This window comes from Aspergillus nidulans, chromosome VIII, assembly GCF_000011425.1.
Source record: "Aspergillus nidulans FGSC A4 chromosome VIII".
Taxonomy (NCBI): Eukaryota; Fungi; Ascomycota; class Eurotiomycetes; order Eurotiales; family Aspergillaceae; genus Aspergillus; species Aspergillus nidulans.
In genome coordinates, this window is record NC_066264.1 from 4,074,070 (window position 1) to 4,092,785 (window position 18,716).

Below are 18,716 nucleotides of genomic sequence, written 5' to 3' on the forward strand. Positions count from 1 at the left end.
TAAAAACTCCACTGAACCGCAGATCCTGACTTATTCCCTGCAGATGATCAAGCGGGAAATCCTCCGCTGCGGCGCAGATGCAACGATGGTGCCGATGCAGGTTAGGTAATTAATTTGGAGAAGGATCTAGGAGCTTGACATTGAGTATGGGACAATTTATCCGAATCACGATGCGTTTGACAGTTTGGAAGCAGTAAGTGAGGGATGCGATGCCTCTGCATTCTGCGTCTGCATGTCTTATTTGGATTGTCTCCCCGGACTTCGTTTGTTCGTTGGACTCATCCCTGCAGACACAAGGAACTCGGGCGTTTCGGGGACTAGCGACTGCCAATCTCATGGTTATTGACTCATGATCGACTTCCGCCGCCAACTGCGCAGTGCGTTGCAGGCTGCCAAGTACGCCTGTTGTCTCTATCCGACTAGCGCCGTCGAATTGCCTTATCCACTCACCCCATTGCCTTCCAATCTAGCTTTTGCCTTGCGCGATGATCGTTTATTCCACCAGTCAGCTTTGTGATGAGGGGCAATAGCATTGACAGGAAGGTAAAAAGCACAAGACACAGAGTGGTAGAGGCAGGGAGAATCAAATGATAACTTCTTGTAGTAGCCTCGGCAAGTGAGACAGTTCGTCGAGTCTCAATTTAAGCGTAAAGTCAAAACCAGGCGTTGGCTCAGTCCACACTGCACAGTCGCCTGTAGTGGCAAACGACATCTAAGCTCGAACGCATAGATCATAATCCATATCCATGGTGACCTCCTCGGAGTTGGATATCAGATATAGTGTGGAGTCATGGTGATAGTTTGCCTGGAACATACGAGTGCTCGATGGTGAGCTCGAATGAATAATCATTCTTTGAGTTTGGTCCTCCATTTTGTTCCCCAACCATTGCAAGTCATCTGGAAACGCGGCCCGCCGTGTCTCTGGGCTTTGAATACCATTCAGACGCCTTTAGCACCTGGTACTCGCTCAGCAAAGCATGTACGGACAGTTCGAGGTACTCCTAGGTCAAATTTCCTGGGTGGAGCGTATAAGCAGACGTCCCACAACGCGTCGCTTGGCAGGGGAACGACAGTTTGACCTGTCCTCATGACCAGGATCCCACGATGCCGCCGAAATTTCTAGATGCAGCACTAACGGCGTTCGCTCGGTGATGGCTTGGAAGGGGGAGCGTCATCCCCGTATTCGCGGTGAAGTTGCTTTTTCTGCTGGCTTCCCCAGCAATTGCGGCTTGGCTTCGAAGGATCGATGGGATGAATAAAACCGGTCATATTATTGAGGCGAAGTCTGGAAAGTCTGGAAAGTATCTATCGCAGACGAATAAGTTCACGTAGAATGTTGGCCCGTGGGCGTGGTCATAGTGTCCGTAGTACTTGGGTAGTGGCAGGGGAAAGGGATCAACGGCCCGCGAAAGAGGCGACGGCGGAGTATATGACTACTGTATCCTGGACAGCAACATGGGATAGTCGTTTAGCTCGAGAGAACCAGCAGGTCAAGTTGACAGAGATTCCTCCGAACGCCCGGGGTGGCCATTGTGAAATCTGATTATTGAAACCGAATCGTCGTCCGCCCGAACGGGTTACCCCCAAACTTAAGGTTCTCCTCCCTCCATTAGGTATTCTTGTCCTGCTCACGTTTCGTTTCTCCTCTTCTCTCCTTCTTCCATCTTGTCCTTTTGCATTCTCAAAGGGCGTATACACACAGTGCAAAATCTCGAAAGCTCCCACGCCGCAAACGGAAATCGAGTCCATTATTCAAAGGTACCGTCGGCTTCCCCGAACAGCTGCCGCCACCGCATCAACACCACACTTAGTCTCACCTCCCTCCGTCAACCCCTCCACGTCATAAAGCCGTACTTGAGTGCGGGGTGCGACAGTCTACCTGGGTTGTAATCTGTACAATATACTATACGCTTGGAACAAAAAAGAGGCCTCCTGATTTTACATATTTTGTCGCGCCTTTTTCACCATGACCGACAAGAAGCCGTCCGTGCTGATTATTGGAGGTTTGGGTATGTGCACTAAACCTGACCTACCTTTTGTGTTCAAACTGTGTGGAACCGTGTTTAACCTACGTCGTCTTGCAGGATTCATCGGTCGGCATTTGGCCCTTTACATCCACGAGAATAACCTAGCCTCTGAAGTGCGACTCGTGGATAAGGTCTTACCGCAGCTAGCTTGGCTAGCCCCAGAATTCGAAGAAGCTTGCTCCAAGGATAAATTCGTTCAAGCTGATGCTAGCCGAGAACGTGAGTTCCCATCCTTTTGAGCTGAACTAGATGGAGGGGCTTCGGCTAATGATGTCTTCGTTAAGAGCATTTCCCCCGCATCTTCGATCGCGCCAATGGCGAACAGTTCGACTATGTGATCAACTGCGGGGGTGAAACAAGATATTCCCAGCCCGACGACGTTTACGAGGCCCGGGTCTATAATCTCAGTGTGGCCTTAGGTCGCGAGGTGGCTCGTCGAGGCATTAAGTCCTTTGTTGAGTGTTCTACCGCTCACGTCTACAAAGGCGGCTCGACCCCACGAAAAGAGGGCGATAAAATTCAAGCATGGCACAAGCTAGCGAAATGGAAGTTGAAGGCAAACGATGAGCTGATGAAGACCCCTGGCCTTCATCACGTTGTCTTGCGACTGCCGAACGTTTTTGGCGAGTATGAGTCTGGGTACTTTGCGATGGGAATTTGCCTTGCCCGGGTTTATTTGGATATGCAGAAGGACCTCGAGCTTCTTTACTCCAAGGACCTGAAGACCAATACCCTCTACGTCAAGGATGCCGCCAGCGCTTTGTGGAAAGCTGCGGAATGGAGATACAGTGCTCCCACTGATGGCTCCGCCCCTATTCTGTTCAACGTTGTTGATCACAACGATACTCGCCAGCAACATGTGGCTGATGCTCTTACTGAGGTGTTCGGTCTGAAATGCTCATTCCTAGGTTCCCTGGCGTCCCAGTTCGCAAAGTTGAACCTGGATGACGTGGTTGACGATATGAACGAGGTGTCATTACAGGGCTGGTCAGACCTGATTGAAGAGAAAGGCATTACACGTCCAGGGCCGATTAGTCCTTTTATCGAGAGGGATGTACTCCAAGACCAGGATATGTCACTTGATGGTACATTATTCGAGACAACCACCGGTTGGAAACCAACCAGGAACTTCGGCCCCGACAGTGTTCGAGACATGGTCGAGAGCTACAAGCGCATGGGCTGGTGGCCATAAAAGATTGCGCAACGCTAACGTATTTCCTTGACCATATCGACATTCTATTGACGTGTCGCACGTTCCCCCCAGCGCAGAGAACGACGGACACCGTTAATGACCTTTCCCTGATACGAAAGCCGTGGTGCTCAAAAGCCGCGTATGACTACGGAATCTGCATCATTCTACCATAGATCACTTCGACCCACGGATCTTTTGACCAAAAGCACGTGCCCACATATAGAACGCATTCTCCTCGCCTTCTCTCTCGTTTTGTGAACAGCCAAATCGACGCACCCCGACGGCCAGTGTGTAATTTATAATCTCTCCTTTTCCTCTTTCCTTTCGCTTTGATCTCAACCTCTCCAGCTGGCTGGAACACTGGCTCTGTTCCGTCTTTATTTGAATTCTTGGAAAATCACTTCTCTGTGTGCCCTCAGCTCCCTGAACTATTTTCGCTTACATCTTTTCCTGTTCGTACAAGAACATACCACTTCTGCTATTTACTTCTATATGAGCGTTTCATCCTGATTTTGGTTCAGTCATGTCAGTGTCATATCATGCATGCATGTACTGTTAGAATTGGTCTGTTGAACGGAGTGCATTTATTCGTATTCCTGGATTAAGAATTTTTATTTCAGTTTCGAATCTCTGGTTTCTTACGATGTACTTTACTTCAAATGGCACTCATCTACGTCACTTGAAACGCGCTTAGACTGCGCTTTTCCAGAATATATGGAGGAATTGAGGAGGTCCGTTTGCTGGGTCAGCTAGGAAACGAAAGGTTAGGACTGTAACAGATGGGATCTAAATCTGCTATATGGCAACTTGGCAACTATAAACAAGTCTTAATAGGATGCTGGTCAATTCGTAAAGGTAGGAATCTTCTATTCGTAAGATAAGCTAGCTAACGCTAGATGGAACTCCTTGTAAAATAGAGTATTTAGAGCAGTTTGCCGTATGTCTTTCGCTTATGGTCTCCCATGGCCAAAGGGAGAACCACAGGTCGAACGGAGGAAAAAAGAAAAAAAAATGAGGTTGAAGATTCTACAGAGGCAATCGTCTGACAAAAAGTCTGTGGTTTACATATAGGCAGAGTAGGAATAGAAACATTGGAGAACCAACAAAGGCAGCGTTGCTTGGATATGCGTGAGGATTCAACAAGAGAAGTAACGGCAGCAGAGGTAAATCAATAATCAGGAAAAGCCAAATGCAGTTCATCAAAACTCCCAGTTCTCATCGACGGACTTAATGGCCCACTCAAACTTCTCCCGCAGAGACTTTGAGAAGAACTTTTCTATTGGGACTTTGAACTTCTTGCTGAAGACGACCGTGAGTCTAGGATCGATATAATTCTGCTGAGGATTAGCTACTGATTAAATCGAAAGCGTATGTAGCGGTTCACTCACAATCTTTGAGGTACCAAGGGCCACTTCCTTATTATCTTCCTTGTCTTGGGCCTGGAGCTCCATGTTCTCGATACGCTGCTGGAGTTTAGTAATGGATGCCTCCAGTTTCTCGACGGTTGGGCTTCGGCCTTCAGCTTCTACTTTGCCAGTCTTGTTCTCCTTGTTGAATTTTTTCTCTAATTCCTTGACAGCCTCCAACCGGGTTTCGAGCTCACTCGCCTTCATCTCTTTCTCACCTTCTGCCAAAAGTTTTTCGTTATCCTTTTCGAACTTTTTCTTGATCTTCTGTGCTTGCTCCTCAATCAAGAAAGCCTGGTGTTCCTTAATCCACTCCTTATCGATGTCTTCATCCAATTCAAAGAACTGGGCACCCTTCTTTTTCTTTAAGGACGGATCGAGGTCGAGCATCATCTGCTTAAGACGCCATTTCTGGTACCGCTGCCCCTTGATCTGCACAGGAATGAAATAGTTAGCGGTGTCTGCGACCTGGACCCCAGATTTCAACAGGATTTGGACTCACTCGCTCGCTCATCTTCTCCATTTGGTGCGCGTGAGCTGCGCCAACTGTGCGCTTGTGATTACATAGAATGGCAACCTTTCGGTTCGCGTCGTTATATGCCTTAACCTTTTCTGCATTGTTACCGGTAGCATGCATTGACTTGAGGAGTTCGGACATTGTGTGAGAAGCGTTGTAGGTACGGAACACCTTGGCGGTTAAGCCTGGCATATATTGGGAGAGATGTTTATTTAGCGCAGATGTCTAGAGAAATTAGCGAACCTTTGCTTGAAGCTCCCCAGGACACGGCTTACTGTTAACCGATCAAAAATCTCGTCACCTTCCTTCTTGGGAGGCTTCTTGAAGATTTTCAGGTTTTTGAAGACTTGGGGATCGACTTCGACCTCGTCGTAAAACCTAATGCTGTCCTTACCGAGAAAATCGAATATCACCTTGTTCGGAGGTTTGAGCGTGACATTCTCATATTTCAAAGAGCAGCAGCCGACCGTTTCAGCCTCATCTTCGCCCTTCTCATTGCCAGCACGAAGAGCAAACTGGTCAATAAGGTAAACGGCGGTGGCCTTTTGTCGCTCTACCATCAACTCGTGCTTTAGATTCTTCTGATAATCCTTGCGAATCCGAGCAATATGTTTCTTGAGTTCGCGGGCTTTCTCAAATTTCTTGTAGTCACTCTGACCCTTAACGTCGGAATTAGCCGCAAGCATGACGTATTTGTAATTGCCATTGATGTTCTCCTGCCACATGGCTAGCCAGGTGCCTTCCTGGTCATGCTTCACCTCTTTCCACTTGTGGCCTTCGGGTGGAGGGGGAACGCGCGCCTCTTTGCCGATGTTTATGGTGATCTGCTCGGGCTGAACTCGAGCCTTTACGCGACCTGTCTTAGGGTGCTCACCACGACCGCGGAAAAGGGAAGGAGGCTCGACTCGGAAGTTGCCGACTTTTTGTTTGCGACCATCCCACATGCAGTACATGTAGGGAGCCTCCTGTGCATCCTTCTCGGCCTTCAGACGTTTCTTCTCAGCGGGTGGCAGCGCCTTTTTCTCCTGACGTTGTGCATCGTAGTATTGGAAGATTGGCTGGAAATCGCATTTCGAGAACTCCTTGATATCGACCTTGTTACCCTTCTGATCTTTCGCGCCACCAGTCTTTTTGAGGATTTCCTTAAAATCTGCAAAGAAGTTCTTCTGAAACGTGGGGTTTTCAGTATGCTGAGTCGAGTTTAACATACTGCCAAAAAAGCCGGCCACTTCTTCTGCTTCAGGGTGAAGGTCGACAGGAATGCCGTCATATTTCATTTTGACGTGTTTGGGAAGCGGTTCATACGGGGGCGGGAAAACTACGCCGTTGTGCTCAAGAGTGGTCCATTTGATTGTTCCATCGCCCTTGGTTGGATCCTCCCACCACCTGTATTCTTCTTCCTCTGGCTCTTCAGCTTCTTCGCTTTCCTCCTTCTTCAATGCCGTAGCCTTCGCGTTCTTCTTTGCTGGGGTTGACTGCGCTGACTTTGGCTCGGCCTTTACTTGCTTCAGGGTTTGCTTAGCAGAGGCAGGTTCTTTCTTCACTCCATTCGCTTGCTTTTTTCCAGAAGCCGCTGACTTGGTGGCCTGTGCAGATGGATCCGCGTCCTTTTCTCCCTTGACTTGAATTTTCTTTTTTTCGGCAGCTAATTTCCTTTCAATTGGAACATCAGAGTCGGATTCTTCGCCGATTGCTGTTTCCGAAGCCTTGGGAAGCTTCCGCCCATTAAGTGCAAGTGGTACATCGTCGTCAGTCTCCGGATCCTCGTGTTTCACCGAAGTGCGTCGACGCTTGCTCTGCCGGGGGAGTCAGCCGTTGAAGCAAACAACGATGGCAAGAATGCCGTAGTGATCTGGGTGGTGGGTGGCCGTACCAGAGGTTCGTCCTCCTCACTGCTTTCGGGCTCCGCGTATGATTGCGCCTGATTGGCACTTGATCGCGCCTTCCTCTTGCTCGCACTGGCGCCGTTCGCATCATTCATTTCAACGTCCTCATCTTTCTGCACCGGCCCAAATCTGATAGAGACACCGGGATCGACGTGACCGTTGGTGTCCGCTGCGCCGTTCACCTTCACGTCCGATTGACCACCTTTATCCGGAAGATATATTAATTAAGATTGAATCGACGAAGTAAAAAACCGAGTAAAATATCAAGGAAAGCCGGGAAAAGAGGCAAGCGCATCAGATTTGACAAGAACAAGCCGCGACTTACCAGAGGATCTACCGTTCATTTTGACGAGTGGGGTATCATCATCTGAAGAGCTCATGGTTCTAGTAAACCGACAGACAGTACTATATCGGGAAGCGATGGGTGAGGGTAAACGGGTTCTGGACGCAGCGAGATAGCGATCTAATCTGTAGAGCGACGCTGGCGCTCGAACAACTTGACGAAGAATGAAGTCAATAATGAATCGACCAATGAAAAGGGAGGAATGCTTGAAGTAAGAGAAGTGAAAGAGAGCGAAAAAGGTAAAAAAGAGAGAGAGATTGGGTGCGCCGGGATAAGAGGAGGCAGAGAATGAGGCGCACACGAGTGTCAAGTGAATCGAGGTGAGAGGTAGAGAGGAGGAAAGGAAACGAATGGAAAGCGAGGCGTTCTTTACAGGCTATTGGGGCCTGAGGCGATCCGGGCCTCACCCTGTTTCTCCGTGACCATTCAGCCACTCTGATTGCAGCAAAATGGTCGCCTAAATTCTCAGGTTATAAAGACATGAGCCTTGGCCGGTAATCCGGGTGACGGTCACGGGACTGCGTCAGTGGTCCTTCTCGCCAACCTAGATAGCTTCCTAACTAGGACTAGTCTTCCGGGTGTCGGAAGAACAGAAACAGGAGTTGAATTCGTCCACTTCCCATCATCTACTGTTGACCACCTCCGCCGGCGATTGAACCCCGTGGTGATACCATCCTCGCCGTCTTGTCGTTCTATCACCGGAGATACCTTTCTCTTAGTCACACGGTCCATTATCGCTATGCTTACCCGCGCTGTTCGTCCGGCTGTCCGGGCTGGTGCCGCTGCGGTCACCCGGTAAGTTCTCTTCCGGCAGTCAACCTCCCCGCAGAACCCACGATCGTTTGCGATGAAGCGATAGGAATCGCTTGATAGCAGATACTCCGAGGTCTGGCGACGGTTACTGATGTTGTTGAAGCACTGCGCCTCCCAATGCCGCCAACTTCGCGACCCTGCGTGAAATCGAAGGCCGTCTCAAGTCCATCAAGAACATCAAGAAGATCACCAATACCATGAAGGTCATTGCCTCTACCCGTTTGACCCGCGCCCAGAAGGCCATGGACGACTCCCGTGCCTACGGTCAGACCTCCAACACCCTCTTCGAACAGGCTGAGACCAAGGCCCTTGAGGACAAGAAGACCCTGCTCGTGGTTGCTAGCTCCGACAAGGGTCTCTGCGGTGGTATTCACTCCGGTCTTAGCAAGGCCGCTCGCCGCGCTCTCGAGGCCAACCCCAACTCTGACCTTGTGGTTCTCGGCGAGAAGGCCAAGGCCCAACTTTCTCGTACCAACCCCAACGCCATCGTCCTCAGCTTTGCCAACGTCTGCAAGGATATCCCCACCTTCGCTGACGCCCAGGCTGTTGCCGACCAAATTGCTCTGCTCCCTACCGACTATGCCAGCGTTAAGGTCATCTACAACAAGTTCGTCAACGCTCAGAGCTACGAGCCCGATACTGTCGAGGCTTACTCTGAGGAGGCCATCACTCAGTCCCGTTAGTTCCGGTTTCCATTCCAGAAGCTCTTCAGTACTGATTGTTGTAGCCAACTTCTCTGCGTACGAGGCTGATGAGGAAACACTCTCCAACCTCCGCGAGTACGCTCTTGCTAACAGCCTGTTCTGGGCTATGGCTGAAGGCCACGCCTGTGAAATCTCGGTAAGTTTGTGTTTACGATACGTTTAGCCAATAATACTAATTCAATAACAGGCTCGTCGCAATGCTATGGAGGCAAGTATTCTCGAAGAACGTGTGGTGGAGATATAATTAAACTAACCCTTTTCCAGAACGCCTCCAAGAACGCTGGTGAAATGATTGACAAGTGAGTATCAGCAAAATTCTGCGGCCGTAACAGTGTTCTAATTCCATTGCAGGTTCCAGATTCTGTACAACCGTCAGCGTCAAGCCGCCATTACCGGTGAATTGGTCGAGATTATCACCGGTGCCGCCGCCAGCGCTGAATAGATGCTGTTATGATATCTCTTGGGAGGCAGTCACCTTATGTAGACTAACTCTCACGTACCTAGATTCTCACCAACCTGTAAAATCTATCTCTCTACATTTCATTTGTACCATGACTTGTGTTTGTCCTCAAAAATAGCTGCAACTGCATGATCTAAACTCAGCCCTTTCACTATTAACCTCTCGCATGAGCTCTGTAATATAGTCGTCCTAGCTGTCTACATATTTGCGGATTTAACAATACTCCGCCTTAAAAAGGTCTCAACTGTCTGGAAATCACTCGGTTATTCTTTACTCCCTAGGATGAAATTGGCATGTCATCAAACAGCCACTCACACCTTCCTTGAATCCCACTGAAGTGAACCCTGCTCTCCTCACTTTCCTGGCATGACCTTATGGGGCAACACTCACAACAATTCCATTTGACCAGCCCGCGCTTCTCTCCCATATTTGCTTTATAACACCCACCGAACTCCTGACAATGGCGAGCTCGTCAAGACTACGAATGATGAACTGCTACGACATTCTGGAGATACCACCAGATGCATCTTTGAAGGACATCAACAGTGCCTACAAGAGACTCGCTTTGAAGCACCATCCGGACAAAACAAAAGGTGATGACGCCGCTATCAAGTTCCAGAAGGTAACCACCAGTCTCCATCTTCGGTTCCTCCTTCTATTCTGCAAAGCGAAAATGAAGAATAACCACATGCCAACAGATCACCGAAGCCGTCGAGATTCTCCGGAACTCAATTACCCGCCGAGAGCACGACATGCAACTCGGTCGGAGATACAGACCCTACAGCGAGGAGGAACGTCTCTTCGCTAGCCCTGATTACAAGGGATGGAAGCCCAATGGCATATATGGGGACACCTCTGTCCGCAAGAATCGGTACATGTTCAGCTTTGGCGAGAGCGTTCATATGAACCCCCAGTCCAAAGAATCGCAGGAAGAAATAGCTCGTTGGGACAGAACCCGCGAAGAGGAGGTAGAAAGAGAGAATCAGGAGAAAATCTGCCGAGCTGCTGAGGAATTTGCCGCTGAAGAGTCAGAATCAATACATCAAAGGGCCTGGTATTTCGTCTGGAACCATCCCGAGTCGCAGGAAGAACTGCCTCGCTTCGACGGAACTCGTGAAGCAAGCGCAGAGACAGAGGAGCAGGAAAATATTCGTATATCTGCTGGGAAATTTATCTCTGATGATTCAACGGAGAATACAGATTGTCAGAAGGCCTGGCGGTCTGTCCTGAACTCGGACGAACAACCTTTTGACGTGCCAAGGCAAACATATAGCGGTAGAGCATACAATGGACTTTGGCCAGTTTGTTGTGCTGGAGTAAGGCCTAACGAGGAATCTCACGGAGTGCTCAAAACTGATCCTGTTGGCGGAGCTGGGATTGGCCTAGAAGCGGAGGTTAGAGAGAAACATGAGCATGATTGTGATACTGACGCCCAGTCTGAGACTGATGGCTATTGTAACATCGCATCTGGATTAAGTTTCGACCTTGATGCTTATCCGAACGTCGTCCCTGATACTGAAGGTAACGCCAAGTTTGGAATGCAACCAGTGAATGTGCTCAAAGCCGATCAAAACAGCGACGTCAAATCCGAGATTAACATTCTCCTAAGCAGGATTGAGTATGAGCGCCGCAATACTGCTGCTGAAGCAGATATTGAGATCTTTCTTCCTCTCGAGAAAGAGCTCCAAACTGGTTCTAGCCTCCATGATGCAACAGATGCCGATGTTAAAACCACCGTCGAGGACCACACTTCTATTCATATGGCATCGCACCAGCGCAGCATAGAGAAAGACCTGCCTGCATCCGAATATTCGGCAGTCTACGCGATGATTGGTGCCTGGCCCTGTTCAAGTGAAGACACTCGAGTTAAAGCAAACGCAATCTCTAGCGGAGACACAGAAGACGAAAGCGCTGGCTCTATTTACTATGACTTTAGTGATGCACCATCATATCATTCAAGTCATTCAGAAAACGAAGATCACCATGACCTCTTTACCGAAGAAATATCCAGCGTGGATCACAGCGATGCCTCGCCAACCCCTGTGTGGTATGACTTCGCCGAGTTCGACGAAGCGAACGTCTACCCCCACTTAGCTTCTTTCATCCCATACTTTGCCTCGAAATTAGCTGACGAGAATGGCCGTTATAGCAGAGAGGATTTCTACGGTGAACTGAAAGGCATGATTATGGAGACATATTGCGGTTGGCTTGAGACTGTGCGTATGACCATTCCAGGTGCGGCAAGCTCAGCGAATACTCTTGACCCAATTGGGTGCCGCCATTTAGGCTACTGGAAGAAAGACTTGGGACACGAGGAGTGCGAGGGGTGCGATTTGTGGAGGCCGATATATACCCTTGTCTGCCCCGGTTGCGGCGTTAAGAGGTGCGTAAGGTGCAAATTCAATGAAGCTGAATAATCCGACACTATAAGTTAACCTGCACTGTAACATGAGAGGCTTAAGAAGGTGCAAGAGGGGCTGAATAGTATACTAAATTATACTATTCCATTAGTGGCTTCCATGACTTCTTGTTAAATTGTTCGTCTGGACATATATCATTGTTGATCCTGCTTAACCATGTACACTACCAGGCTTGTCTGTTGGCCTAAGCATGGGCCAAAAGGCGAGTGTGACAATTGAGTAAGGCAACCAAATCGAATATCCAAGTGAGACAGAGTAATAGATATCCACCAAAAAAGATGATGATTATATTTTGTCCCCGTGCGCTAGCCAACAAGTGGTATTCAGCGCGAAGCTACTCCTATCGTCCATTACTACCCAGCTCAGCTCACCCAAGACAATGAAACCAGAAGCCAATATCATGCGTTCTTTGGCTCCACCTCTGCAAGAGTAGCCCCAGACCTTGTAGAAAACCTGGCTAACGCCTCATCAAGCCCGATTTCGCGTGAGATCTCAGCCTGTCGCTCATGATCCGCAACGGCCGTGCCCTCCGAACCGAAGATAACGTCCATTTCCTCGAGCGAGACTTGTTTCGTCTCGGGGACAAAGAAGAAAATGAACAGCGCGCCAAGTGTCGTCATTAAACCGAGAAAAATATATGTGCCGTATCGGATGCCGGCGAGCATGTCCGGTGTCACTTGGCCGACGATGAAGTTGTTCATCCAGTCTGAATACCGTCTATTAGCAACGTACCTAGAGAACCAAGGAGACTGATAAGAGACATACTAGCCGAAGCGCCCAAACTCGTCCCAATTGCACGCACGCTAAGTGGCCAGATCTCAGCGATGATAATCCAGGAACAAGGGCCCCACGAGTATCCGAAGTGGATGACGAACAGCCAGACCATGGCAACGGCACCCCAGCCTGCGGCGCGGTGCGACTCCCACTGCGTTTCGTTCTCGGCGAAGATACCCGCGATGATGAAGTGGCAGGCTGCCATGCCGATGGCGCCGATAAGTAGGATGGGTTTGCGACCGACGTTGTCGACCCAGATTACGGCTGGAATCTGGAGATGTGTTAATATTTGAAACGGATAGAGGGGGTGTAAAAATGAAGGGGAGGAGCCTCACTGTTGCAAGGAACATTGCTACGCCGACGACGCCTGTGGCGAGGAGTGACGTGGTGTTGCTGCTCATTCCGAGTTGTTCGAAGATGGTGGGGGCGTAGTAGAGGATTGCATTGACGCCTGTCCATTGCTGGAAAGTCATAGTGACTTGATGGCGCGTTAGCAAAGTGTTGCGATAATGATCAGGGTGAAAGCATACCTGTAGCAACAATCACCCGTTTGAACATGGGCCAGCTGGTGAAGAGACTCTTGTAACCGGCAGCTTCAAGCTTCAAATAACTCCAGAGACTGGACCTCTCCAGATGAGGAAACCTTTCCTTCTCAGTACGTTTTTCGAAGACGCTCTGGGCTTTGATCTCTAGGAACTCTAGCTGCAACACGGGGTCGTCCGCCTCCAATCCACGAAGGCTAGTAAGAACCTTGAGAGCCTCTTCTTCTCTGCCATGGTGTACAAGCCAGCGAGGAGAGAATGGCATAAAGATCATGCCGACTCCTAAGATGACAGCTGGGACGAGTTGAAGAGCCAAGGGTAAGAGCCACGCAGTATCTTTTTGAGTCTCACCAGTGCCACCGATGTGGTTTGTTCCGTAGTTTATCCTGGGGTTGTTAGGTTGCGAGAGAATAAATCGAGACGAGGACCTACCAGAAGGAGACCTACCCATACGGTTAGCGATATGTCACAAAGGGGATAAGCCTGTTCTAGGCGTGAGAAAACTGACCATGATCCCGAACGTGATTGCGAGCTGCTGCATGGCAACCAAAGAGCCTCTTACCTCAGGCGGTGCTATCTTCAAGAAGTTAGATCGAAGCTGACATCCATCTTCGGAAAGAAAATACTTCAGCGTTGTACATGGGAACACTCATTGAGAGGCTAAGAGACACGGGTTAGTGACTGGCAGCTCTAATATATGCGCAGCCATGGGTAAATGTACCTTCCCACACCCATACCCGTGACGAATCGACCTCCCAAAATATTCGATGAGCTTCCGCTGCCGGCAGCCGCGGTAAGCTGAATCACGACGCCGATACAGAAAATGCATACGTGCGCAAGGATCGTGTATTTTCGGGAGAATCTTTCACAGAGTACACCGGAATATAAAGCGCCAAGCCAAGCACCAAGTTCGAGGATAGCTGCACTCGCTTAGCCTAGGCTGATAGAATAATAAGTGAGATGGTCATACATGTAAGCCATCCTTTCTTTGTCTCGTTTGTGACCGCATCTCCCATCTGAAGGCTGTTAGTACCGTAAAGCGGCTTGCTGGTGAGAAGCGAAAGCTTACATGCTCCTCAAAAGAGTGCATAACCACTAGGATAATAGTGCGTTAGCTCAGTCCAAGTAATCATATAGTACTTGACTCACGGACGCCAGAGAACACGCCCTTGGGAGAGAGAAGTTAGCTAGCGATTCTATATGATTTTCTGAAGCCACTACCTGGTTATAACCGTAGAGGAGACTGCGGCCATGTTAGCGATCGTCTTCTGAGAATAGAGGTAGATTAGAGTAATACCCTCCAAGACAAGCGAACATCGCAACACCGAAGACTTTTTTGTTCTGTATCAATCCCGGGAGCCCAGACGAAGCCTTCAGGTTGACCTTGCGGATTTGCGCGGCGGCGTCTAAAGCCGCCGAGGTATCGCCGGCGCCGCCCATGTTGTGCGATAGAGTATGACAGCAAGACGAGAAACCGAGACAGAATTGAGAGAGAACGACAGCTCACGCCAGCGATGGACTAAGGCGGATGGTGCACGGTTTTCATACGAAACGGCAGGCATGATTCCGGCTATTCTTGAGACACTTTTTCACACTAGAAGCCTGCTTTCGCATGAATTCCCGGCGTCACGTCCGGCCACTCGGCTGTTGACCAAGACATAGGCCATGCCATAATTCGTCCGTGATCGGCATCGCCTGTCAGCAAGCGTGCGGGTGGTTGGCCCCCGCGCCCACTAGTTTTGGTTGCCGGCTGAATCCCCGGGTAAATTAACCTGGGGTGGGAAAACTCCACATGGAGAAATCCAGATTCAGTGGGGAGACGAACGTGGCCAGTAGCAGGGAGCGAGTGGAGAGGATTCGGGGAGAACGCTACAGTTGCGGACAAGATTGGAAGGTCGGTAGTTCTATGAGGAAAGACCTCGCCCGGGTAAAGCCGTCCATGAGCTGATGGGCCCAAGCAGAGCCCGTTAAAGCCACGCGGGTATGGATGCAGCATCAAATCTACCAAGCAATTAAGGTGGTCAACTTGGCGCCGTGGCCATGCAGGTCGTAGTGTCAACCTCTATCGAGAGAATTAAAAAGCCAAAAGCTTGTTTTAGGCGAGCGTACTCTGAACGTGTCCCGAATATACCACTATCTTGAAGGAACCCCAAACTCGCCGGCTATATGCAGGGCTTACTTATCGAACCGGTAAATGAGCAGTTCGCGGTTTCCGTTCTCGCCCAGGAGGTAACGTTCGGTTCCGCATATCTTTCCCTTGCCCGTAAGCTCAAACACATCGGCGTGCTTCAGAGTAACCGCTGACGATGGGGTCCGAATACTCAATGAAGCTTTCAAGTCAAATGGCCATGTGGCCTGGGATAGATGAAGACAAAAGCCTACTTGGGCTTTTCCATCCCATGACTCTGAGATGGTAGTATACCATGGCTCTTCACAGACCTTGAGAGTGAGGGGACTTGCCTGCAAGCTGCTGTTCCCTCGATACGGTGGGAGTATAAGGTCGAGGTTTTGCCTATAGCAGGGTCCGTAACCATTGACCGGGATGCTCGTCACCTGGACTTGCGACGTCCATTCAGCGGGTCCAACAAACCGATCCACGGGGCCTGTGCATAAGTTCTCAAAAATCTCTATTGATTGATTGTCTTCCGTAATATTCAGCCACTGTATGCCTGGGAGACCTCGTTGTCTGACGGAGTAGAATCCTAGCTCTCTGAAACCAAATCGTGACACAATAGAGGGGCCTGACTCTTCACCATCTACCCGCAAGCGGCCAGTTGGGTCTAGTGAGGGTCTATATGAGGACGGTTTAGATATATCCCATATCGACAATGATTCTATCGGAGCATCCTCATCCGCAGTGTACAGACTGCGATTGGGCTGCCAGATGTAGATGGCATAATGGGTCTGACTATGTGTCGAGTAGAAGCGGTCTCTTTCGCTGAGTGGATGCCCGAGAAACATGATCTTCCACTCATTGCGAAAGGTTATACTCCAGCGGCTGGACTCCTTGCGCACGTCGAAAGAAGAAGCAAAATGACGATGGACACCGTCGCTGTCATTCAACCAATGGAAGGCTTTCGGCTCCGCCCATTCAACAACCAGGACCTGCCTCTGTAGTCTGACTCTTCGGATTACCTTTCCCGTGATAATGAATGGCACCATAAACTCCCTGCCGCTATCAAGGTCCATAAGGACTAAGCAGGCATGGTCGGCGCTTGGGTAGACCAACAGACCCTCATCATACGACCAAAAAGACTCCGAGAAAGGCAGATCTACCCGCTGCATTAGATGACTGGCATGGATGTCCCAAGGTTGTACCTGAAACCATTCTCTTTCGCCGGATATACCGAATTCCTCACACAGCCTAAGCCTCCGAATTGATCTGGGCTTCCCACGAGTGAGGTGGTCATACCTCGAGGCGATCCGATCGAAAAGTAAGCGCCAATTTTCGCTATTTTTTGAGTCCTCCAACAGGCCATGACGGCCATAGAGTTCTCTGACTTCCTCTGCCAGTGGAAACAGCTTCTTCAGCAGTGGTATCAAGATTGCCGGATCTCCGAAAGCCTCATTCCATAACCGCGAGACTCGTCTGCAACGAACTATTTCACTAGGATCGAGGTAGTCTAGGACCATACAGAAGAGCTCATGAGGCAACAGAGGAAGGTCCAAGCCATGGGAAGTCTGTGAGTCTGGCATCGTGACTATTTGCATGGCAATTGCGGGTAGGGGATTCCTAGACTCGTAGCTTTTGTAGCAAGATCACGGAGCATCTGTTGACAACTCATCCGAGTCCGTGGGCAGTGAACCCAACGAAGTGATGGTCCAGAAAGTGAAATATAAAAAGTGAATACATGCGGGAGATATAGTGAGATATCGTAAACTGCGGGGGCGGAGTTGGCAACCGTGACATGCCAAGACTCACGAGCGTCAGGACTGAGGACACCTTGCTTTAATTCCTCCAGCCCTGTCCTGCCATAGCTCAAATACAACTCTTGTCCTCTCTGACATGTTTAATCTATGACCATTGACTTGCTCGTCCATATCGTACAATTAGCCAGGTAGTAATCCCACACTAACACTATGCTGCAGCCGAGTTCTGCGCTTCTCCTCGTCGCGTCGCTTCTGGCAGCTCTGCCAGTTAATGCGGACGGACTTTATACTAAGAAATCCCCCGTTCTTCAGGTCAATCAGAAGAGTTACAACCAACTCATTGCTAATTCAAACTACACCTCCGTACGTGGTACCATTCGGCCCTCAAGTACCTCGAATTCAAGCTAACACAGGATCAGATCGTTGAGTAAGCCCCCATACCTCGCAGACGTGCTACGAGCGTTTCCTGAATGCTCCGAACTCTATAGGTTTTATGCGCCCTGGTGCGGCCATTGCCAGAACTTGAAACCTGCCTACGAGAAAGCCGCGAAGAACCTGGACGGTTTGGCCAAGGTTGCGGCCGTCAACTGCGACGACGATGCGAATAAACCATTCTGTGGGCAGATGGGAGTTCAAGGCTTCCCGACGCTGAAGATTGTGACGCCGTCCAAAAAACCTGGAAAACCCAGAGTTGAGGATTACCAAGGGCCTAGGACCGCCAAAGCAATTGTCGACGCGGTAGCGGAGAGGATCCCGAACCATGTAAAGAGGATCACGGATAAGAACTTGGATGAGTGGCTTTCTGAGGACGGGGAAACACCGAAGGCCATCCTTTTCACTGAGAAAGGCACAACAAGCTCTTTGATCCGCGCCCTCGCGATCGACTTTCTGGGTAGCATTAAAGTCGCCCAAATCCGCGACAAGGAAACCGCTGCCGTAGACAGGTTTGGTATTGCGGAGTTTCCAAGCCTAGTTTTGCTTCCTGGAAACGGAAAAGAACATATTGTTTACAACGGTGAACTTAAAAAGGGTCCAATCGTCGAGTTTTTCAGTCAAGCAGCTGCTCCTAATGCTGATCCTGCTCCCGCTACTGAGAAAACAAAGAGCCACTCTTCAAAGTCGAGCGCGTCCGGAAAGGAACCAACATCAAATGAACCTTTGGGCTCTGAGGATTCTACTATAGAAGCTAAACATTCCGCCCCAACGCCTACTCCCCCGCCCGCTATCGACACCCTCGGAACCCCCGATGCTCTAGAAGCAGTTTGCCTAGCACCCAAGTCTGGCACTTGTGTCCTTGCTCTCATACCAGAGTCTGGTGACCCTGACACCGAGGCCAGCGCTTCCACCAAAGAGGCACTTGAGAGTCTAGCGGAGGTTGCGCATAAACATACTCAGAGGAAAACCAAGCTTTTCCCGCTGTATAGCGTCCCTGCGTCGAATGCCGCGGCCAAGGCTCTTAGAGCTGGACTTGGCTTGCCTGAGGATTCGAAGTCTGTCGAGATCGTTGCTTTGAACGCCCGAAGGGGTTGGTGGAGACTGTACGACTCTTCGGATCGTGCAGATTTTAGTCCAGTACGGGTAGAAGCATGGATTGATGCCATTCGGCTGGGCGAAGGGCCTCGAAACAAGCTCCCAGAGGGCATTGTGGTTACGACGGATGAAGCTGCAAAGAAGGCTGATCATGATGAACTGTAAAATATGGGCAACTGTCATTGAAGGTTATCTACACAAAAAGCACAATAGCGAGAATGAAACTTTCTTC

General features: G+C 49.8%; 7 protein-coding genes across 7 annotated transcripts, besides 1 other annotated feature; 4 read left to right on the forward strand and 3 right to left on the reverse strand.

The window, feature by feature from the left end:
• Positions 1-18,716: part of a sequence feature (contig 1.5 561..450355(-1)) that runs on past both edges of the window.
• ANIA_00254 (NAD-dependent epimerase/dehydratase family protein) lies at positions 1,967-3,219 on the forward strand (the record flags this gene model as incomplete). Its single annotated transcript, XM_652766.1, has 3 exons — positions 1,967-2,009; positions 2,085-2,246; positions 2,312-3,219. 3 exons carry the CDS (start codon positions 1,967-1,969, stop codon positions 3,217-3,219), a joined length of 1,113 nt encoding a protein of 370 aa, XP_657858.1.
• Positions 4,311-7,664, reverse strand: ANIA_00253 (DNA topoisomerase 1). Its single transcript, XM_652765.2, has 6 exons — positions 7,354-7,664; positions 7,016-7,230; positions 5,418-6,938; positions 5,128-5,367; positions 4,608-5,057; positions 4,311-4,553 (listed from the first exon to the last, which is right to left on the reverse strand). Exons 1-6 carry the CDS (start codon positions 7,406-7,408, stop codon positions 4,419-4,421), a joined length of 2,616 nt encoding a protein of 871 aa, XP_657857.1. The 5' UTR covers positions 7,409-7,664; the 3' UTR covers positions 4,311-4,418.
• ANIA_00252 (F1F0 ATP synthase subunit gamma) lies at positions 8,014-9,482 on the forward strand. Its single transcript, XM_050611008.1, has 6 exons — positions 8,014-8,166; positions 8,288-8,862; positions 8,912-9,024; positions 9,076-9,096; positions 9,153-9,187; positions 9,240-9,482. Exons 1-6 carry the CDS (start codon positions 8,111-8,113, stop codon positions 9,328-9,330), a joined length of 891 nt encoding a protein of 296 aa, XP_050469282.1. The 5' UTR covers positions 8,014-8,110; the 3' UTR covers positions 9,331-9,482.
• Positions 9,809-11,991, forward strand: ANIA_00251 (DnaJ domain protein; the record flags this gene model as incomplete). Its single annotated transcript, XM_652763.1, has 4 exons — positions 9,809-9,970; positions 10,047-11,731; positions 11,860-11,885; positions 11,939-11,991. The coding sequence occupies 4 exons, from the start codon at positions 9,809-9,811 to the stop codon at positions 11,989-11,991; spliced, it is 1,926 nt and encodes a 641-aa protein (XP_657855.1).
• ANIA_00250 (xylose transporter xtrD) lies at positions 12,167-14,524 on the reverse strand (the record flags this gene model as incomplete). Its single annotated transcript, XM_652762.1, has 13 exons — positions 12,167-12,474; positions 12,534-12,813; positions 12,878-13,020; positions 13,073-13,470; positions 13,517-13,527; positions 13,647-13,661; positions 13,711-13,744; positions 13,806-14,004; positions 14,055-14,100; positions 14,154-14,179; positions 14,234-14,252; positions 14,306-14,327; positions 14,382-14,524. The coding sequence occupies 13 exons, from the start codon at positions 14,522-14,524 to the stop codon at positions 12,167-12,169; spliced, it is 1,644 nt and encodes a 547-aa protein (XP_657854.1).
• Positions 15,260-16,780, reverse strand: ANIA_00249 (F-box protein; the record flags this gene model as incomplete). Its single annotated transcript, XM_652761.1, has 1 exon — positions 15,260-16,780. One exon carries the CDS (start codon positions 16,778-16,780, stop codon positions 15,260-15,262), a length of 1,521 nt encoding a protein of 506 aa, XP_657853.1.
• ANIA_00248 (protein pdiB) lies at positions 17,079-18,649 on the forward strand (the record flags this gene model as incomplete). Its single annotated transcript, XM_050611009.1, has 3 exons — positions 17,079-17,317; positions 17,374-17,381; positions 17,443-18,649. The coding sequence occupies exons 1-3, from the start codon at positions 17,165-17,167 to the stop codon at positions 18,647-18,649; spliced, it is 1,368 nt and encodes a 455-aa protein (XP_050469283.1). The 5' UTR covers positions 17,079-17,164.